The sequence below is a fragment of the Ursus arctos genome, unplaced genomic scaffold (assembly GCF_023065955.2).
Source record: "Ursus arctos isolate Adak ecotype North America unplaced genomic scaffold, UrsArc2.0 scaffold_9, whole genome shotgun sequence".
Lineage (NCBI taxonomy): Eukaryota > Metazoa > Chordata > Mammalia > Carnivora > Ursidae > Ursus > Ursus arctos.
Window position 1 is genome coordinate 9573182 of NW_026623111.1, and position 14309 is coordinate 9587490.

At 46.4% G+C, this 14309-nt stretch overlaps 1 protein-coding gene across 5 annotated transcripts in view; it reads right to left on the minus strand.

Annotated features, from left to right (window-relative positions):
- Nucleotides 1-901: 901 nt before the first annotated feature.
- Nucleotides 902-14309, minus strand: part of BOD1L1 (biorientation of chromosomes in cell division 1 like 1) — a 53462-nt gene continuing 40054 nt past the window's right edge. Inside the window, exons 18-28 of one of the 5 annotated variants that reach the window (XM_057309582.1) lie at nt 13964-14048; nt 13554-13624; nt 11949-12024; nt 11722-11756; nt 10641-10686; nt 8277-8326; nt 8095-8179; nt 7528-7681; nt 4988-5103; nt 2889-2992; nt 2201-2281 (exon numbers count right to left, since the gene is read on the minus strand). In XM_057309582.1, coding sequence (XP_057165565.1) covers nt 2934-2992; nt 4988-5103; nt 7528-7681; nt 8095-8179; nt 8277-8326; nt 10641-10686; nt 11722-11756; nt 11949-12024; nt 13554-13624; nt 13964-14048 — 777 coding nt within the window. In that variant the 3' untranslated portion in view covers nt 2201-2281; nt 2889-2933. Of the gene's footprint in view, nt 2282-2888; nt 2993-4962; nt 5104-7527; nt 7682-8094; nt 8180-8276; nt 8327-10640; nt 10687-11718; nt 11757-11948; nt 12025-13553; nt 13625-13963; nt 14049-14309 lie in introns of those variants that run through there. The other 4 variants (XM_057309581.1, XM_057309583.1, XM_026514417.4 and 1 more) reach the window with 4 other exon arrangements.

Here is a 14309-nt window from a genome sequence, read left to right on the forward strand (position 1 = left end):
ACCAGCTTCAGCCGAAGAGGAATTAGCCCCCCACTTGCGATCAGGGGCACTCTTGCCGGCTTATCCCAGCCCTGTCCCAGGTCCGCGAGGGCGAAAGCACATGTGCTGTTGTTTGGGTTGTTCATGGAGGAGCAGTGAGCTGAGACCGGGCAGTGGCAAGTGTGGCTATGTCTGGGAGTGTCTGGGTGTCTGCAGGGGGAAGCTGTGGACATTGACATCGATGTTTCTGTGGAGGCGAGGGCCGTCGTGTGCACTGTGGAAGGTGGGGCATTCCCAACCTCCTTCCTTCCACTGAATACTAGCAGGACCCAGTTACCATGATGACCAAGAACTGTGGTAGTTCCCGTGCCCCCGGGACGCCATCTCCTTCCTACCTGGGTTTCAGGACAACTGGAAGCCGAACGGTCTAGTTGAGTTCCCGCCAGAAAATTCCATATTCCAGCGTCAATATTTAGTTCCAGCTTTATTAAGAGGCAGCATTTCCTCACAACCCAACTGCTTAGTCCCCGTGAGGTCATGCCCAGAGCAGGCGTAACTGAACTGAACACGCTGCTTTCACGCTGAGAACACAGCTTCACGTATGCACTTCCGGCGAGCCAATCTAAAACTCACAGTGCAGACGTTGTTGGTCAAGGACTTTGGAGCCTGGGGACCTACACTGGCTTCTCCTGACAAACCTTAAGAAAAATCACTTCAGCTTTTTGGGCTTTGGTTAAATTCACCTTGTTCCTTGTCTCCGAGGTCCCTTCCAGGTCCAACATTCAATTCTACCAAGAGGCCATCGCGGACTCGTATTTGACCGTGAAAATGGAACATCTCTAAGACCAAGTATTTGGAGAGAAGAAATGGTTCCCACAGGAAGAAAATTTAAAATACAGAAAAAAAATTCTTACCACTCAAGTTTTGGAAACATTTTATAATTTATATATAAAATCTTGTAAGAAACCATGTAAAATGACAGAAATATCCACCTTACATTAAGAGTCAAAAAAAATTCACACACACTGAATGTAAATTTTAATTATAAAACAATATGAACAAAACGTTTTAAAATAATCTCAATTATTTGGCAACTCATCATGTCATTGCTAGAGACAAATTTGATCTTAAGAAAAATTTAATTTTATGAAAAACTTAAGTTGGACAGTTTGTTCATATGGGAGTTAAAACATGTTTAAAAAAGAATCTGGCAATAAAGCCAGTTTCTATCCTGAAATAATCGCGTATAAAACAACATAAAATCCTGAAGCTCGAAAGACAGGAGTGACCTAATCTCGATGCACTTCCCTTCACTGAAAAGGACAACATGGGAAGAGAATGGGCAGAGCCTCGGAAGAGCACAGACGGGAGGAATGAACAGCGACAGAGGCATGTTTGCTGCAGGTGACAGGACGCAACTCTACCTGAACCAGAACCTCTCACGCCACTGGGGCTGGAAGTCAAGGCACAGATGCGAGCATAATCTAAAAACAAGTTACATTCTTAAAACAGTCACAGGTGTGAGCGGAGAAGCAATGCAGACCCTTTCTTGAGCTTAACTACTTCACTTGGATACATGCGAGAAGATTCTGTATTTCCTGCCAGATCATATTCAGAGAGTTACAAGGCAGGCAGGATCCTAAAACATTTCTACTAATGACTGCATAGCATTTAAAACCCTTTTTTTTATATAAAAAAAAATAATAAAATAAAATAAACAGATATATAGTAAAGTTCACAGATAAGTTTTCTCTGTAAAATAAATAAAGTGTTCATTGATTAGCATCATACATAGAGTAAAATACAACCTATTTTTACATGTTTATATACTGTACACGGATTACCAGTAGGCAGCCTGATGTCTGATGGGCTGGAAGGGTTTGCATTAGTGATGTGTCACATCGGGAAATCCCAATTTCAAATGTTAAAATATACAACTACTTTGTTTTGAGTTCAGATACAAAGTAAACTTATTTTCGTTTATCTGAAATAAATGTACATACTATCTTCTATGAACAATAGTTTATAAAGCTGTTGAAAACAGAACAAGAAAAAGCTTGCACCTAGGAACTTAGAGCACATGCATGTCCTTTCCCTGGTTAAAAAAAAAAGCCTATGGCCCCGAGGCTTGATTCTCTTCTCTCGGCTATGTCCCCGACAAGCCAGGGGCGGCGGAGGCCAGGATTACCGCTTGGCCTTCTTCGAAGGGGCTTCTTCCACCCTCTGCTGGCCTCTGGTTCGGGCTCCGGGGGGGCTGGCTTCCCTCTTGCGTTTGCTAGAAGGGGAGAGCTGGGCCTTTGATCTGCAGTAAAACAAAAGTCAGGGCAGCGGTGAGAGCTGAAAGGAGTGGCTTCGATAATTTGGGAGTTCTTTAAAACAGGGAAGGTTTTTGCACTTGAGAGCCAGGAAGAGAAAACCTGGGTCACATTTATATAGGAAGAGGAGACTCTAGAAGAACTGTGCTAACGGGTCATCTGCTGACCAGCTCACACCCAAACGGCACGAGAGGAGGAGCTCGGAGGCCTGTGCTCCCCCCGTTCCAGCTCGGTCACACTCCCGGTGCCGGCCTGGGTCAAATCTACCTTCTTCTCTGGGTCCTAGTCCTTTTATCTACAAAACAATCAACAGCCAGTCCTCCACGTGCTGTCCCAAGGTGAGGTGACCAGCAGGAGCAGAGCAGGACCGTGGACAACGTCCAGGTGGTGCCTGATCACGTCTCATGGGACAATGTTACGGAGGAGAGCCGGCAATGCTAGAAAAGGCACGGGAATTTCAGAGCAGCATTCTGGCCAACCTCCCTGCCACCAGCCTATCCCCGCTCTCCCATCTGCCACAATTATCTGTTGGAAACCCCAATGAATCAAGTCACTGTCCTGTTTATCTGCTACACGTATAATCCTCTTGACTACCTGAGGCTTTCAGGATAAAGTCGTCCCGAGAATTCACGAAGTCCTTTATAATTTGCCCTGACTTCTGCTCCAGCCTGGGCTACGGTCCTGCCAAAGTACGGCCACTGCCAAACACAGGACATTCTTTCACATTTCCATGCTTTGGCACGTGAGTTTTTAGAGAATCACCCCACACCTCCCACCCAGCACATGTCCTTGTCGTTAAGCCCCAGTTCCAAAGCAAGTCCTTCTGGAAAGCCTTCCTCATCACGGAGCAAGCTGCTCTCTGGAAATCCCGCGGCACGTTGTCTTCACCAGAGTGCTTACCACTGTGATGAGCCTGCTGGTTTTCCCAACTGTAGGCTGCAGTCGTTATTTTAAAACAACACGCAAATAGACCACAACAGAAAATACCACTGGTATTACTTCTATTAAATTTGGATCATGAGAATTTTGTTGCAGTGATAGCGGCAGAACGTGAGCGCTCCGCAAATATACTGCGAAACAGAGTTTTCATGTGGGCGGTGCCAGAAAGGCGTGCAAGTCATGGACACACGTCTCCCCGACTAGGGTGCTTCTCTGGGGCAGCTGCTAGGTCTTACTCCTCTTCCTCTCCCCAGCACCTTGCACAAAGACACATGTCAGCAAGCAGCCACAGTTCTATCCATGAAGGACAAGGCCTGGAAAATCAAACTTGCAGGAGACAGACCAATGGGGCTGCACTGATAGAAAGACCGGTCTCGCTTATTGCTCTTTTGGCAGCACAAGTGAATAAACTCGGACTGAGTCACAGACTGCTGTACAGGACGCAGCGTCAGCAAATCTGCATGTGCGCAGAGGGGCTGGAGAGCAGTGTCTGCCGATCTCCCGTTTCAGGCCGTGTCGGGAAAGCCACTGGCCGCTGAATGAACACCTCCTCGCCGAGCAGCGGGCACGCCAGCGCTGTGCCACATGCCGCGTAGCAGGGGACGGCAGCTTCCTCCGGGCCGTGTGAGCTCGGGGGGTCACCCAACATGTGGTCTGTGACCAGCGGCAGCAGCACCCCCCGGGAGCTATTAGACATGCAGACTCTCAGGTCCTACCCAGACCTACAGACGCAGAATCTTAGCACCGACCTTCCCTGACTGCTCCGCAATTCCATTTTGAGAAATATGGACCAGACCTTCCTGAGATTCCTTCCTTCACTTATGAAATAAGGATAAATACTACATTTCCCTTAATGAGAATTAAATGGGAGAATCCATATGAAAGATGCCTGGCACTTCAGTGTGCTTCCCCTTCTAGAAGACGGGGATGGAGCACACATACACTACCCGTATGCTGGGAAGATCGACTGTTGTAAGAGATGTCACAACGGCTTTTGTACCCTGTGAAGTCTTTTTATCTGCTGATGCTATCATGTACAGAAAGTACAAGACCCGCATCTCAAGGACGCAGCTTAGAGTTCAGAGAGGGCATACACCGCCACCCTGTGCACAGCCGGCTGGACGTGCCGCGGGAAGGACAGAGAGGAACTGAAGCAGCGGGGCCTCCTGAGGACGGAGTGTGACGGATGGCAGTGCCTGGCCTGCTGGCGGCCGGCGGCAAGGGCGCTCAAGGACCAGCACAAGCCAAGGCCGCGAAGGAGGGCTGGGCGCAGCCTGTGGGAAGCGGTAGGATGAACGCGGCTGCGGATGGTGGGAGCCGGCCAGGGGCTGGGCCGGAAGCGGCTGTTTACCAGTCACCCCATCACCTCTCAAAACTCTGGCTAAAACCGAAGCGACTCTGGGCTGTGACGCGACTGGCCATGCTGTGCTGGTTTGGCCAAGTACTTGGACCTGCGACCACTCAGGAAGAAACACGCCTCGTCTTTGGTGCTGGCGGCCGGGAGTCGGTGTGCAGGGCTCCCAGAGCCCGAGGGCAAGTCTGTGGCGAAGCGCCTTCTGCAGCCCCTCCAATGCCTTCTGGAGTGGGTTTCCATTTGGGAAACTGATGATCCCAAAAGACAGTTATTTGGCAAGAGAAAAATTTTAAAGGAACTTGGGAAGAAAACGTTACTGTACCAAAAATAGTCTCTGGGGATTAAAAATGATTTCAAGCGTAAGCAGGGACTTACCTTCCTACTGGGGGAGATTTACTACCTTTTTCACTGGTAGAGAACTTCTCCTTTGCTAATATTTGGCGATTTCTAGCAGAAACGGTTTCTGGGCTGCCAAGTGCGGACGCTGCACGTGCAGAAGGCTTGCCACGATGCTTTCTGAAACAGATGACAGAGACATCGGGCAGCCGCACACTGAGCACGCCAGGCCTGGGGCCTCCACAGAAAGGACGACGCTCTTCACGGGCGAGCCAAAGAACAGGGATGAAAAGCAGAAAATGGCAGGTTTTCTGGACGGTTGGTACAAAGCAGGTCTGATGTCACCCACATCTAACTGCCCGCATATGACGGTGCCTCTGCTTTTACTGTGCGGGGCATCTTGTCACGATTTAGAGACAGACGACTCCGTGATGATAAAAAATACACCGGCCGACAAGAGGACAATCCCTAAAGCGCTCCCCAGAGTAGAATAAGGGGCTGAGACGGTACAAGACAGTACAGTCCACAAGGCTGGCTGGTCAGGCCCCGCGACGGGTCCACGCAGGAAACCGCACCGGGACCAGGGAACGGAAGAGCAGGTGCGCCAGCCAGACTGCAAGAGAAAGGACTGGCTGAGCCGGTGTGCGGGTCCAGCCGAGGGAACGGAGACTGGGCGCGCACCGAAGCACGTCCCCCCAGGATAAGGTGGGGCAAGCCTGTTCTGAGTTCACCAGTCCATGCTATCCTTAGAGAGGAGAGCAGATAAATTCTGGAGAGCAAACAGGATGAGGAGAGGGATCAAAATAAGAGAAGCCTGGAAGCTGCCCTCCAATGTTCAGGGAAATGCTGAAGAAAAGCCCAAGAGCAGAACTAAAACACGAGCAGACGCTCAGGGAGGCCAGCTTCCACCGGACACAAGGACGAGAACACCGAGGAGGAGGCTTCCCTGTCCCCAAGAAGCCCGCAAGCAGAAAGGCCTTTGCAGGGGAGCTGCTGTGCAGACAGGGAGGCGCTGATGGGTTAGTAGCACTGACCCATGAAGACCCCAGCTGACCCCAAGAATCTGCACTGAGGAAGATGCCAGAGCCCGAGAACCAATCGACTGATGCCCCGGAATCTAAACTAAGAGAAAAGGATCCATTTGTCAATCAAAAGTTCTTAAGGCACATTAAGGAAGAGCGCTGACAGTCTAGGTGATTCTAGAATCCTAAGTCAAATAAGATTTGTTTTCAGAGAATGAATTTTAAAAGGCAAACCTGACCACTACTTTTAGACACTCACTCCAAGACAGCAACCAAGAAGGCCTACAAAACTGTCTGAGGTGGGGCCCTACTGTCCCGGACGATCTTTGCGTGAGTGTTTAAGGAGGTGGGGGTGGCGGGGTGGGGCGCTCCAGAGCCCGACCCTCTCCCATGAGCAGGAAACTTGATTCTGTCTCTTCTATTTATCTGAGTTGTTCCATCTAAAAACAAATACGAGACCACCACCTTACCTTCAGCCGTGGGAGCTCTTAAAGTCTCGTGGCTCTAAAATCTGAGTCTTTGAGAAACCAAACCGTGGTATGGATGGCTACTAATGGGCAAGTCTGAAGTGAACAGAAATAGGCTGATTTTAAGTCTTTATATGAACACAGGACATTATTACTGTTACACTGTGGTGACGGGCATAGGAAGTGATACTCTCGAAATAAACGTCCCTGAACTGTTTGATTAATGTTGGCTAATGAAATGACACAAGACGATACCAAATTAATAGCCTGCGAATCCCCTTGAAAATGGAAAATATTCTTGCTCTAGTAAGTTAATAAACCGTAAACGGATGCGACAGGGCTCAGAATGCGCAGTGGGAAAAAGAACGTTGACTGATGTTAATGGGTGCGGGTGGGGGTGTAACTGGCAAGTGATGTTTGTCCAGAGTTAGACAGATTTCTTTCCTTTAGGACGATGCCGAGCCCTTAACATTTTAATGTGCGCTGTGACTTATGAAGGAGAAGGAATTCACCGGCATTCCCCAAACTCATTTGACCATGGCACTCTTTTTTCCAGGGGCTTCTGGCTATACTGGGGTTTGGGAGAATAAACTCTGGGCAACATGAAATTAAGTTATGTTAGTAAAAAATGGTTGCATATGGGCCATTTCACATGGTCAGCCTATTCCACTGTGGAATCACACGCGTCCTACGACGGTGATGGGCACGCCTGCCTTCTCTCTCGCATGGAGCTGAGCGTGCTGCCTGCAGGGACCGTGTTATACACAGGGTCTGCTTTCACCCACAGGCCCGGCATGGTATCTGAGACACGTCCTGAGGCTCGGTAAGTATCTGTACAGGAACTGTATGGGTCCCACCAAACAGGCATTTAGAACCTGGCAAAGACTCTGATGTGACCCTCGACAACAGTTTAAGACGGAAGGTGGGTTTCTCCAAGAAGAACTGCCGCGTCCGAGGGCTAAGTGCATGTGCTCTCTGCTGAAGATAAAACAGAAGGAAATGGCTTAGGCTGCAGCATGAGGGAGTCAATGAAAAGAGAATCCCATGAAAGCCAAAGCTGCTGTCTGATGGAGAAGCTGGTGGAGACCTCTGGAAGCTCTCTGCTGCCCCGTTACCTCTGAGCCTCTGATCTGGTGGTGGACCTCGTAGTGGCTCCCGAGGGCTCCTCCTCTTCCTCCTCTTCCTCTTCCTCCTCAGACTCCTGGTCCTTCTTGTCCTCAGTGGCTTCAGAAACTGATTTCTGGCGTTTTCTTTCTGGCTCTGAAGATTCTGTTCAAATAGAAGGGTAACACCTGGACTGTACAATTCCCCAAGACACTTCCAAAGGAGAGTCATGGAGTTTAGAACGTAGGGTATTAGGGACTTGGAGGCAGAAGAAGTGGTTTTCCATTTCCTTTTGTTCCAGCACTTGCAATTCACGACTGTTTAACTTAATCTCAAACACATTTGGGATAGTTTACTTAGGCAGTTCACAGCCAACATTCATGAAAAATTCACATGTACTCAGAAAAGCATCTGGGATGTACCATTTCTGACATGGGATTAGAGCCATTTCACACATATTTATGTAATATTAATACTAGCTGTGCCCCACTGGATTTCTCCTCATCCAGAGAAAAACTCTTAAAAAGGTGATTTTGAAATGATAAGACCCCACAATTAAGAATGTGCCAGAAACATACCAGCATCATCTGACAGAGTGAGCGAACGCTTGGGCTTTCTTCCTCTCCGACGCACACTTGCTACTGTTTTTTCTTCACTATCATCCTAGAAGCAATAAAATTAAAGTGGAAGGGGTGGTTAGCTGAACATTTACTAAGTTGATCCCTAAAGGACACACCTTGACAAGAACATGGAGACTTACGTTGCTTACACTTCTTTCTTGTTGGGTACTGGTTTCTTTATTGGACTCATCTAAGAAAAGGAAAATCTCTGCATTAACACTCTCTTAGTGTAAAATTAACTTTCAACAGTCTGGCTTGTTATCTCTGAACGTACCAGTGCTGATTAATGCACTCTTACAATTTATCATTATTTTTTTATCAGGCAAGCAAAGTTCGAGTCAGAACACCTAGCGGAAAGTACATTCGAGGGGTGCCTGGGTGGCTTAGTCGTTAAAGGTCTGCCTTCGGCTCAGGGCGTGATCCCGGGGTTGTGGGATTGAGCCCCGCATCGGGCTCCCTGCTCTGCTGGGAGCCTGCTTCTTCCTCTCCCACTCCCCCTGCTTGTAGTCCCTCTCTCACTGTCTGTCTCTCTCTCTGTCAAATAAATAAATAAAATCTTAAGAAAAAAAAAAAAAAAAAGAAAGAAAGAAAGTACATTCGAATGCAAGTCAGGGCCTCCAAATTTGCACTTCAGACTTGTCACAAATAACCTATGCGATCTGGAAAAATTACTTAAATTCCTCAAGCCTCAGTTTTTCATCTGTAAGATAAAGACCTGGGTTAGACCACCTGTAGGGTCCCTTTCAGATCAAATGCTCTGTACCCAGAAAGGGAGGAGGAAAGGGACATTTGGGGAGCCCTCAAACCACACCAGGACACGCAGATCTGGATTACACATCTCACTGAGCTCTCAACGTAGCTCCCTCTCTGTTACGACCCCCATTTGGTAGTTAGGAAAAACGAGACTCAAGTAACCTGATTTAAGTAATGTGTTCAGTCACAGAACTAATAAGTAGTGCGATAGCTGGAGTTCTCTTGACTAAAAAGTTACATCAGAGCAATTAGAAAAGTACATATTTAAGCCTATTTTAGGTTGTGTAGGCCTATTCTTTATATATTTGCTTTCTGTAGATGTTACAGTTTTCTGACAAGGGAAAAAAATGAAGTTTACTTCAATGCACTATTTGAAGTAAAAGTTATGGGGATGCTTCCTAGACACTCGACAACCCAAAGGTACTTCTCACTGGTGGCAAGGTCCACGTATCACCCGTTCTGCAAGTTCAGTACACTGATGTAGACGGAAGAGTTACACCGAGGAGGCCGACAGTGAAGAAGCCTGTCGTAACTGGTCATCATTACCGAGACTTGGAAAATCGCTGCCAAACCCAAAAACATAATCACACAGCTCAAATTAGAGTCCTTAAAGGGCATTCAAATTATAAAGGTTTCCTGTCGTATGGATTCAAAATATGATAAAATTATGAATAAAAACTGGCTAAAAACCGAACATAGGCAGAATCTCCCCTTGTAAAAAAAAATAATAAATCAACCTTAATTTTCTGAGAGACAAGAAAAACTGAAATACAATCACAAGATCACACACAGTTAACTATGTGGAAAGGTTTCTAAATTACATATTTGCTTTACCTTGATAGAATATGTACTTTTCTGATCTAACCAGCCATTTATTTTATCCCAAACAGTTGTCCCAGTCATCTTTTTTGCCTACGCCAATCCTTTAAAACCCACCAAAAGAACGTGTGCGTTTTTTTTTTAAGATTTTATTTGAGAGTAAGAGAGAGCACTTGTGGGGAGGGGGGGGCAGGGGCAGACGGAGAGGGAGGAAGAATCTCAAATGGATTCCCTGCTGAATGTAGAGCCTGACACGGGGCTCGATCTCATGACCCTGAGATCATGACCTGAGCCCAAATCAAGAGTCAGATGCTTAACCAACTGAGCTACAGGCGCCCTGGTATTGTTGTTTTTCTGTAAAAAAATTTTTAACCATGAAATTATTATATACACATTGTAAAAATGCTGGAAAATTCAGGCAATGGTAACAATATGGAATGTTCCCATTATCCCACCACCCAGAGCCAATCATTGTCAACATTTTGGAGTATTTTTCTCCTTGGAATGAGGACAAGAATAACTGAAACAGTTTTATCTCTTGCACTCTGGCTTTGGAAGCTACACAGGCTGCTTTCAAAATTCTTCTGAGAACAATAGGCTCTTGAGTAAATTCCCATCTTCCCGGTAAGAGTGCCTAGTTCCCAGGCTGGTCTCCTTCTCCCTTAAACATATCCAGTAAATTATGATTTGGACACAGCAGCGTCGTCCCTATTTTACTTTTTGTTGCCTTCACCCTCCTCTCTGGAGGCTTCCAAAACCAAGACGGGCTCAGATCACAAGAAAAGCCAATAGCTGTGGTCTCCCACGGCTACAAGGACAACGGTTTTAACCCACTTCATTGAGAAACAATGAAAGTCTAAAACCTTCCCCAGTAGCCAGCTGCCCCTTCCCCTTCCTTACACCCCACGCAGAGCAATGCTCTAGGTACACACCTGTCTGTGTTAATTTGGGTTTGCCGCCAGGTGGAGACTGTTCTACCTAAATTTAAACCAACAAAAAACTGAATTTAGCAGTTAGTCATCATCACCAAGAAAGTCATTCGTTCTCCAAGGCAGGTTTAGGACCTTTATTATGTAGGCAGAGTATATGGAACCTATTTTTTGCCCCTGATTGAGAATACCAAGCGAATGTGGATGTCCCACTTCTGAACACGTCTCTCCACAGGAGAATTAGGGCTGCCGCACGCCTCTTCCCAGCCACCCCGCCGTGATGCTGGGAGAGGAGCAAGGGAGGTGATGTGGCCGGGCCACTGTTTATATTCCCCACACCGTCTTACAGGCTGGCAAATGCGTTCGCCTATGGCGCTTTGGTTTTGCTGTCTCGTAATAATTCTACCGAGTTGGGTACTACAGGTATTGTTATGCTGCTCCATGTCCGAGGAAATAGGAGTCTCAAGAGGGTCACATGATCAGCCCAGTGTCACAGCTCTGGAAGTAAGGGGCAGAGCTGAGGCTGGAACCTCATTTGCTTTTGGTAGGACACTGGACATACGTCTGACCTTCTGATAATGCTGTCACTGAAACTCATGCAATGAAGTCTCGATACAGTGATTTTGTTGACTATACACTTCAGGGCCAAAGACAAAGAATGTTTACAAAGATAAAGTGTCACTGAGGATTTTCCTGCATTGAAATCAATGTACATTTTATTATGAAAGGAACTCCACAGAGAGTAGTAAGAGGTGAGACATACTGGAGGTTTCCATAAAGAAGCCATTATCTAAAAACCGTATAAAACAACTATTTTCTATATTAATCAAGGATGACCACCAGAAGGCAAGTCCTTATATAATTTTTATAAAAGCAAACTCACAAGTGAGGATGGGATCAGACTGCAGAATAGTCTGTTTATGTAAAGACATCAGTAATTAAAATATTACTTAAATGGTTATTCAGTGTTTTATTTAAGGGATTCTTTTCATGCTTTTCAAATATTTAAAAAAATAAAGTAGTGGAAAATAATCCAGGTCAAGGGCAAATACTCCCAGAGTTCTCATCTGTTACAATTACTTACAGTGACAATGCCAGTATCTGTTTTGCAGTCTTCTTCTAAAAAATAAAAAATAAAAATCTCACTTACAAATCAGTTTGAAAATGTCTTTTTTTAAAAGTTGGCCCCAAACCCAACATGGAGCTTGAACTCACGGCTCTAGATCAAGACATCCACTCTCTACTGACTGAGCCAGCCAGGCGCCCCTGAAAAGGTCTTGCATGTGAACTAAAAACACAACAAATACCTACTTGTTTTCAATGCTGTTTCTAAGGGGTGTTTACGAGGTCTTCCTCTTTTCCTTTTAATAATTACTGGCTGATCTTCCTAAGGGGGAAAGGAAAAAAAAAAAAGGCAATAAAAATTTTTAACATGAGATTTAGAGTTCCCTCCTCAGAGGTCTCGGATCCCAACCCTGTCACTTAAAAAAATACATGACACCGGTGCTTCATTTCTCGCCATGCATTCCGTCACCTGATGAACACTGAGAACTGTATTATGAATCTACGCGGTAGTGAGGAATGAGAGATGACAAGGTAACGGAAGTGAGTACTTCGTGTCCGCTCTGACTTCTGCCATCGGTATGCATGTACATTTAAATTTGGATTTAGTCCTAGTCGCTTGTGACCAAATATTATCCCTTATGAAAAATAAAGGAGACTGCTTAACTTCTCATACAGAAGTGTGAAGTGACAGGGGCGCCTGGGTGGCACAGCGGTTAAGCATCTGCCTTCGGCTCAGGGCGTGATCCTGGCGTTATGGGATCGAGCCCCACATCAGGCTCCTCTGCTATGAGCCTGCTTCTTCCTCTCCCACTCCCCCTGCTTGTGTTCCCTCTCTCGCTGGCTGTCTCTATCTCTGTCGAATAAATAAATAAAATCTTTAAAAAAAAAAAAAAAAAGAAGTGTGAAGTGACAAAAAGAACTATTAAGAAGTTGTACTGGGTAGAATTTAAGAAACAAAACTGATGAACACAGGGGAAGGGAAGGAAAAATAAGATAAAAACAGAGAGGGAGGCAAACCAGAAGAGATGCTTAACTCTAGGGAACAAACTGAGGGTTGTGGGGGAGGGTGGGGGGATGGGGTAACTGGGGGATGGGCATTAAGGAGGGCGCTTGATGGAATGAGTGCTGGGTGTTGTATGCAACTGATGAATCACTAAATTCTATCTCTGAAACTAATAATACACTAAACGTTAACTTGAATTTAAATAAAATCTGAAAAAGAAAAAGGTATCAGACAGGTAAACTTGGTAATGGTTATCTAGGTGTGGCTGGTGTATAGGTTGTTTCCCTTGATTTATGGGCCTGTCTCAGGCCAGTGGATTCCAGCCCCCACTGGGCTCCCTGCAAATCCCGAGGCAGGGAGGGGGCAGGGCTAGAGGCTGGCCTGCTCCTGCAGCCTCCCAGGAATCCCCCACTGGGCCTCACGAAACTGGGTCCCACTGGGCACCCGCTGTAGGCCTTCTGCACACCCCGCTGTGCTGCTCCCATTTCGTCCTGTCCAGACGCCAGGGCTTAGCCGCCCCGTTCTCTGACCTAAACACTTGCCTGGCTTGGCCGTGCCCTACTGCCAGGACAGGAACGTGACTTAAACACTGAGGTACAGCTCTGGGCTGATCCCATGCGTCTTGACAGAACTAGGTCTCATACGAATGTTTGGATGAAATGAAAATGGAGAGACCAAAATTAATCAAACTGACACTGATAAAATGCACAGTACGAAAGGGTGTCCCACTGCACTAAAAACATGTACTTCAAAAGCACTTGACAAAAACTTTAGGTAATAGCATTTAACACATTTTGTCGTTAGTACTTAAAATATCTGAATAGGAAGAAACGAAAGACATCCCCTACCTCTTGAGATTTAATGTTGTCATCGTCATTCTGCTCCATCTTTTCGCCAGCCGCTTCGCCGCTGTATTCGTCTGCAGAGACAGCAGAGCTCGGTTCAGGGCCGGGGACCACAGTCGGCCGCATGGCCGCCACACTGGCCCAGGTGGCCTGCACGGCCCCAGTCACATATGCACACACGCGCCATCCACAGGCCTACGCCACCGAAGTTACCAAGTGGGAGTCGGGCTAACTGATAAGAAGCACACTCTGGATTGAGTTAAGATCCAAATTCAAAATGATTCCCAAGCCCTGTGAATAGGATGTGTATTCTCGAGGGAGGGCAAACGAGTCAGCCGTGGTTTAGGCCGTGAAGCCTGGTGAGAGAGGAGTCTCGTCTCAAAACAATTTATCTAAGTCCGTATATTACTCACCTTTCTCGTCCATGGCCCTTGCAGCAGTGCTGTTTGTCTTAGAACTTGTTTTAGGTAGTTCTTCCAAATCTCCAGCGTTCTCCTCCTGTGGAGAAGTGGAACGACAGAAGAAGCTTCTTAACCCTGCCTCCACTTGTCCTCCCCAAAGTTTTCCTTTCTATTTCAAAAACAGATTTGTAACTGCTTTTTATAAGTTTGTTGCAGAATTTTTAAAAAGTTAACTATTTTTTGCAGTTAGTGAGGCTATACAAGGAGAAACAAATTCTGAAGGCAGAACAGCATGAGATAAAGCTCAACCATAAAGCAACAAGGGCATTATTCTTTTCCCTGCAAAACAGAATCAGTC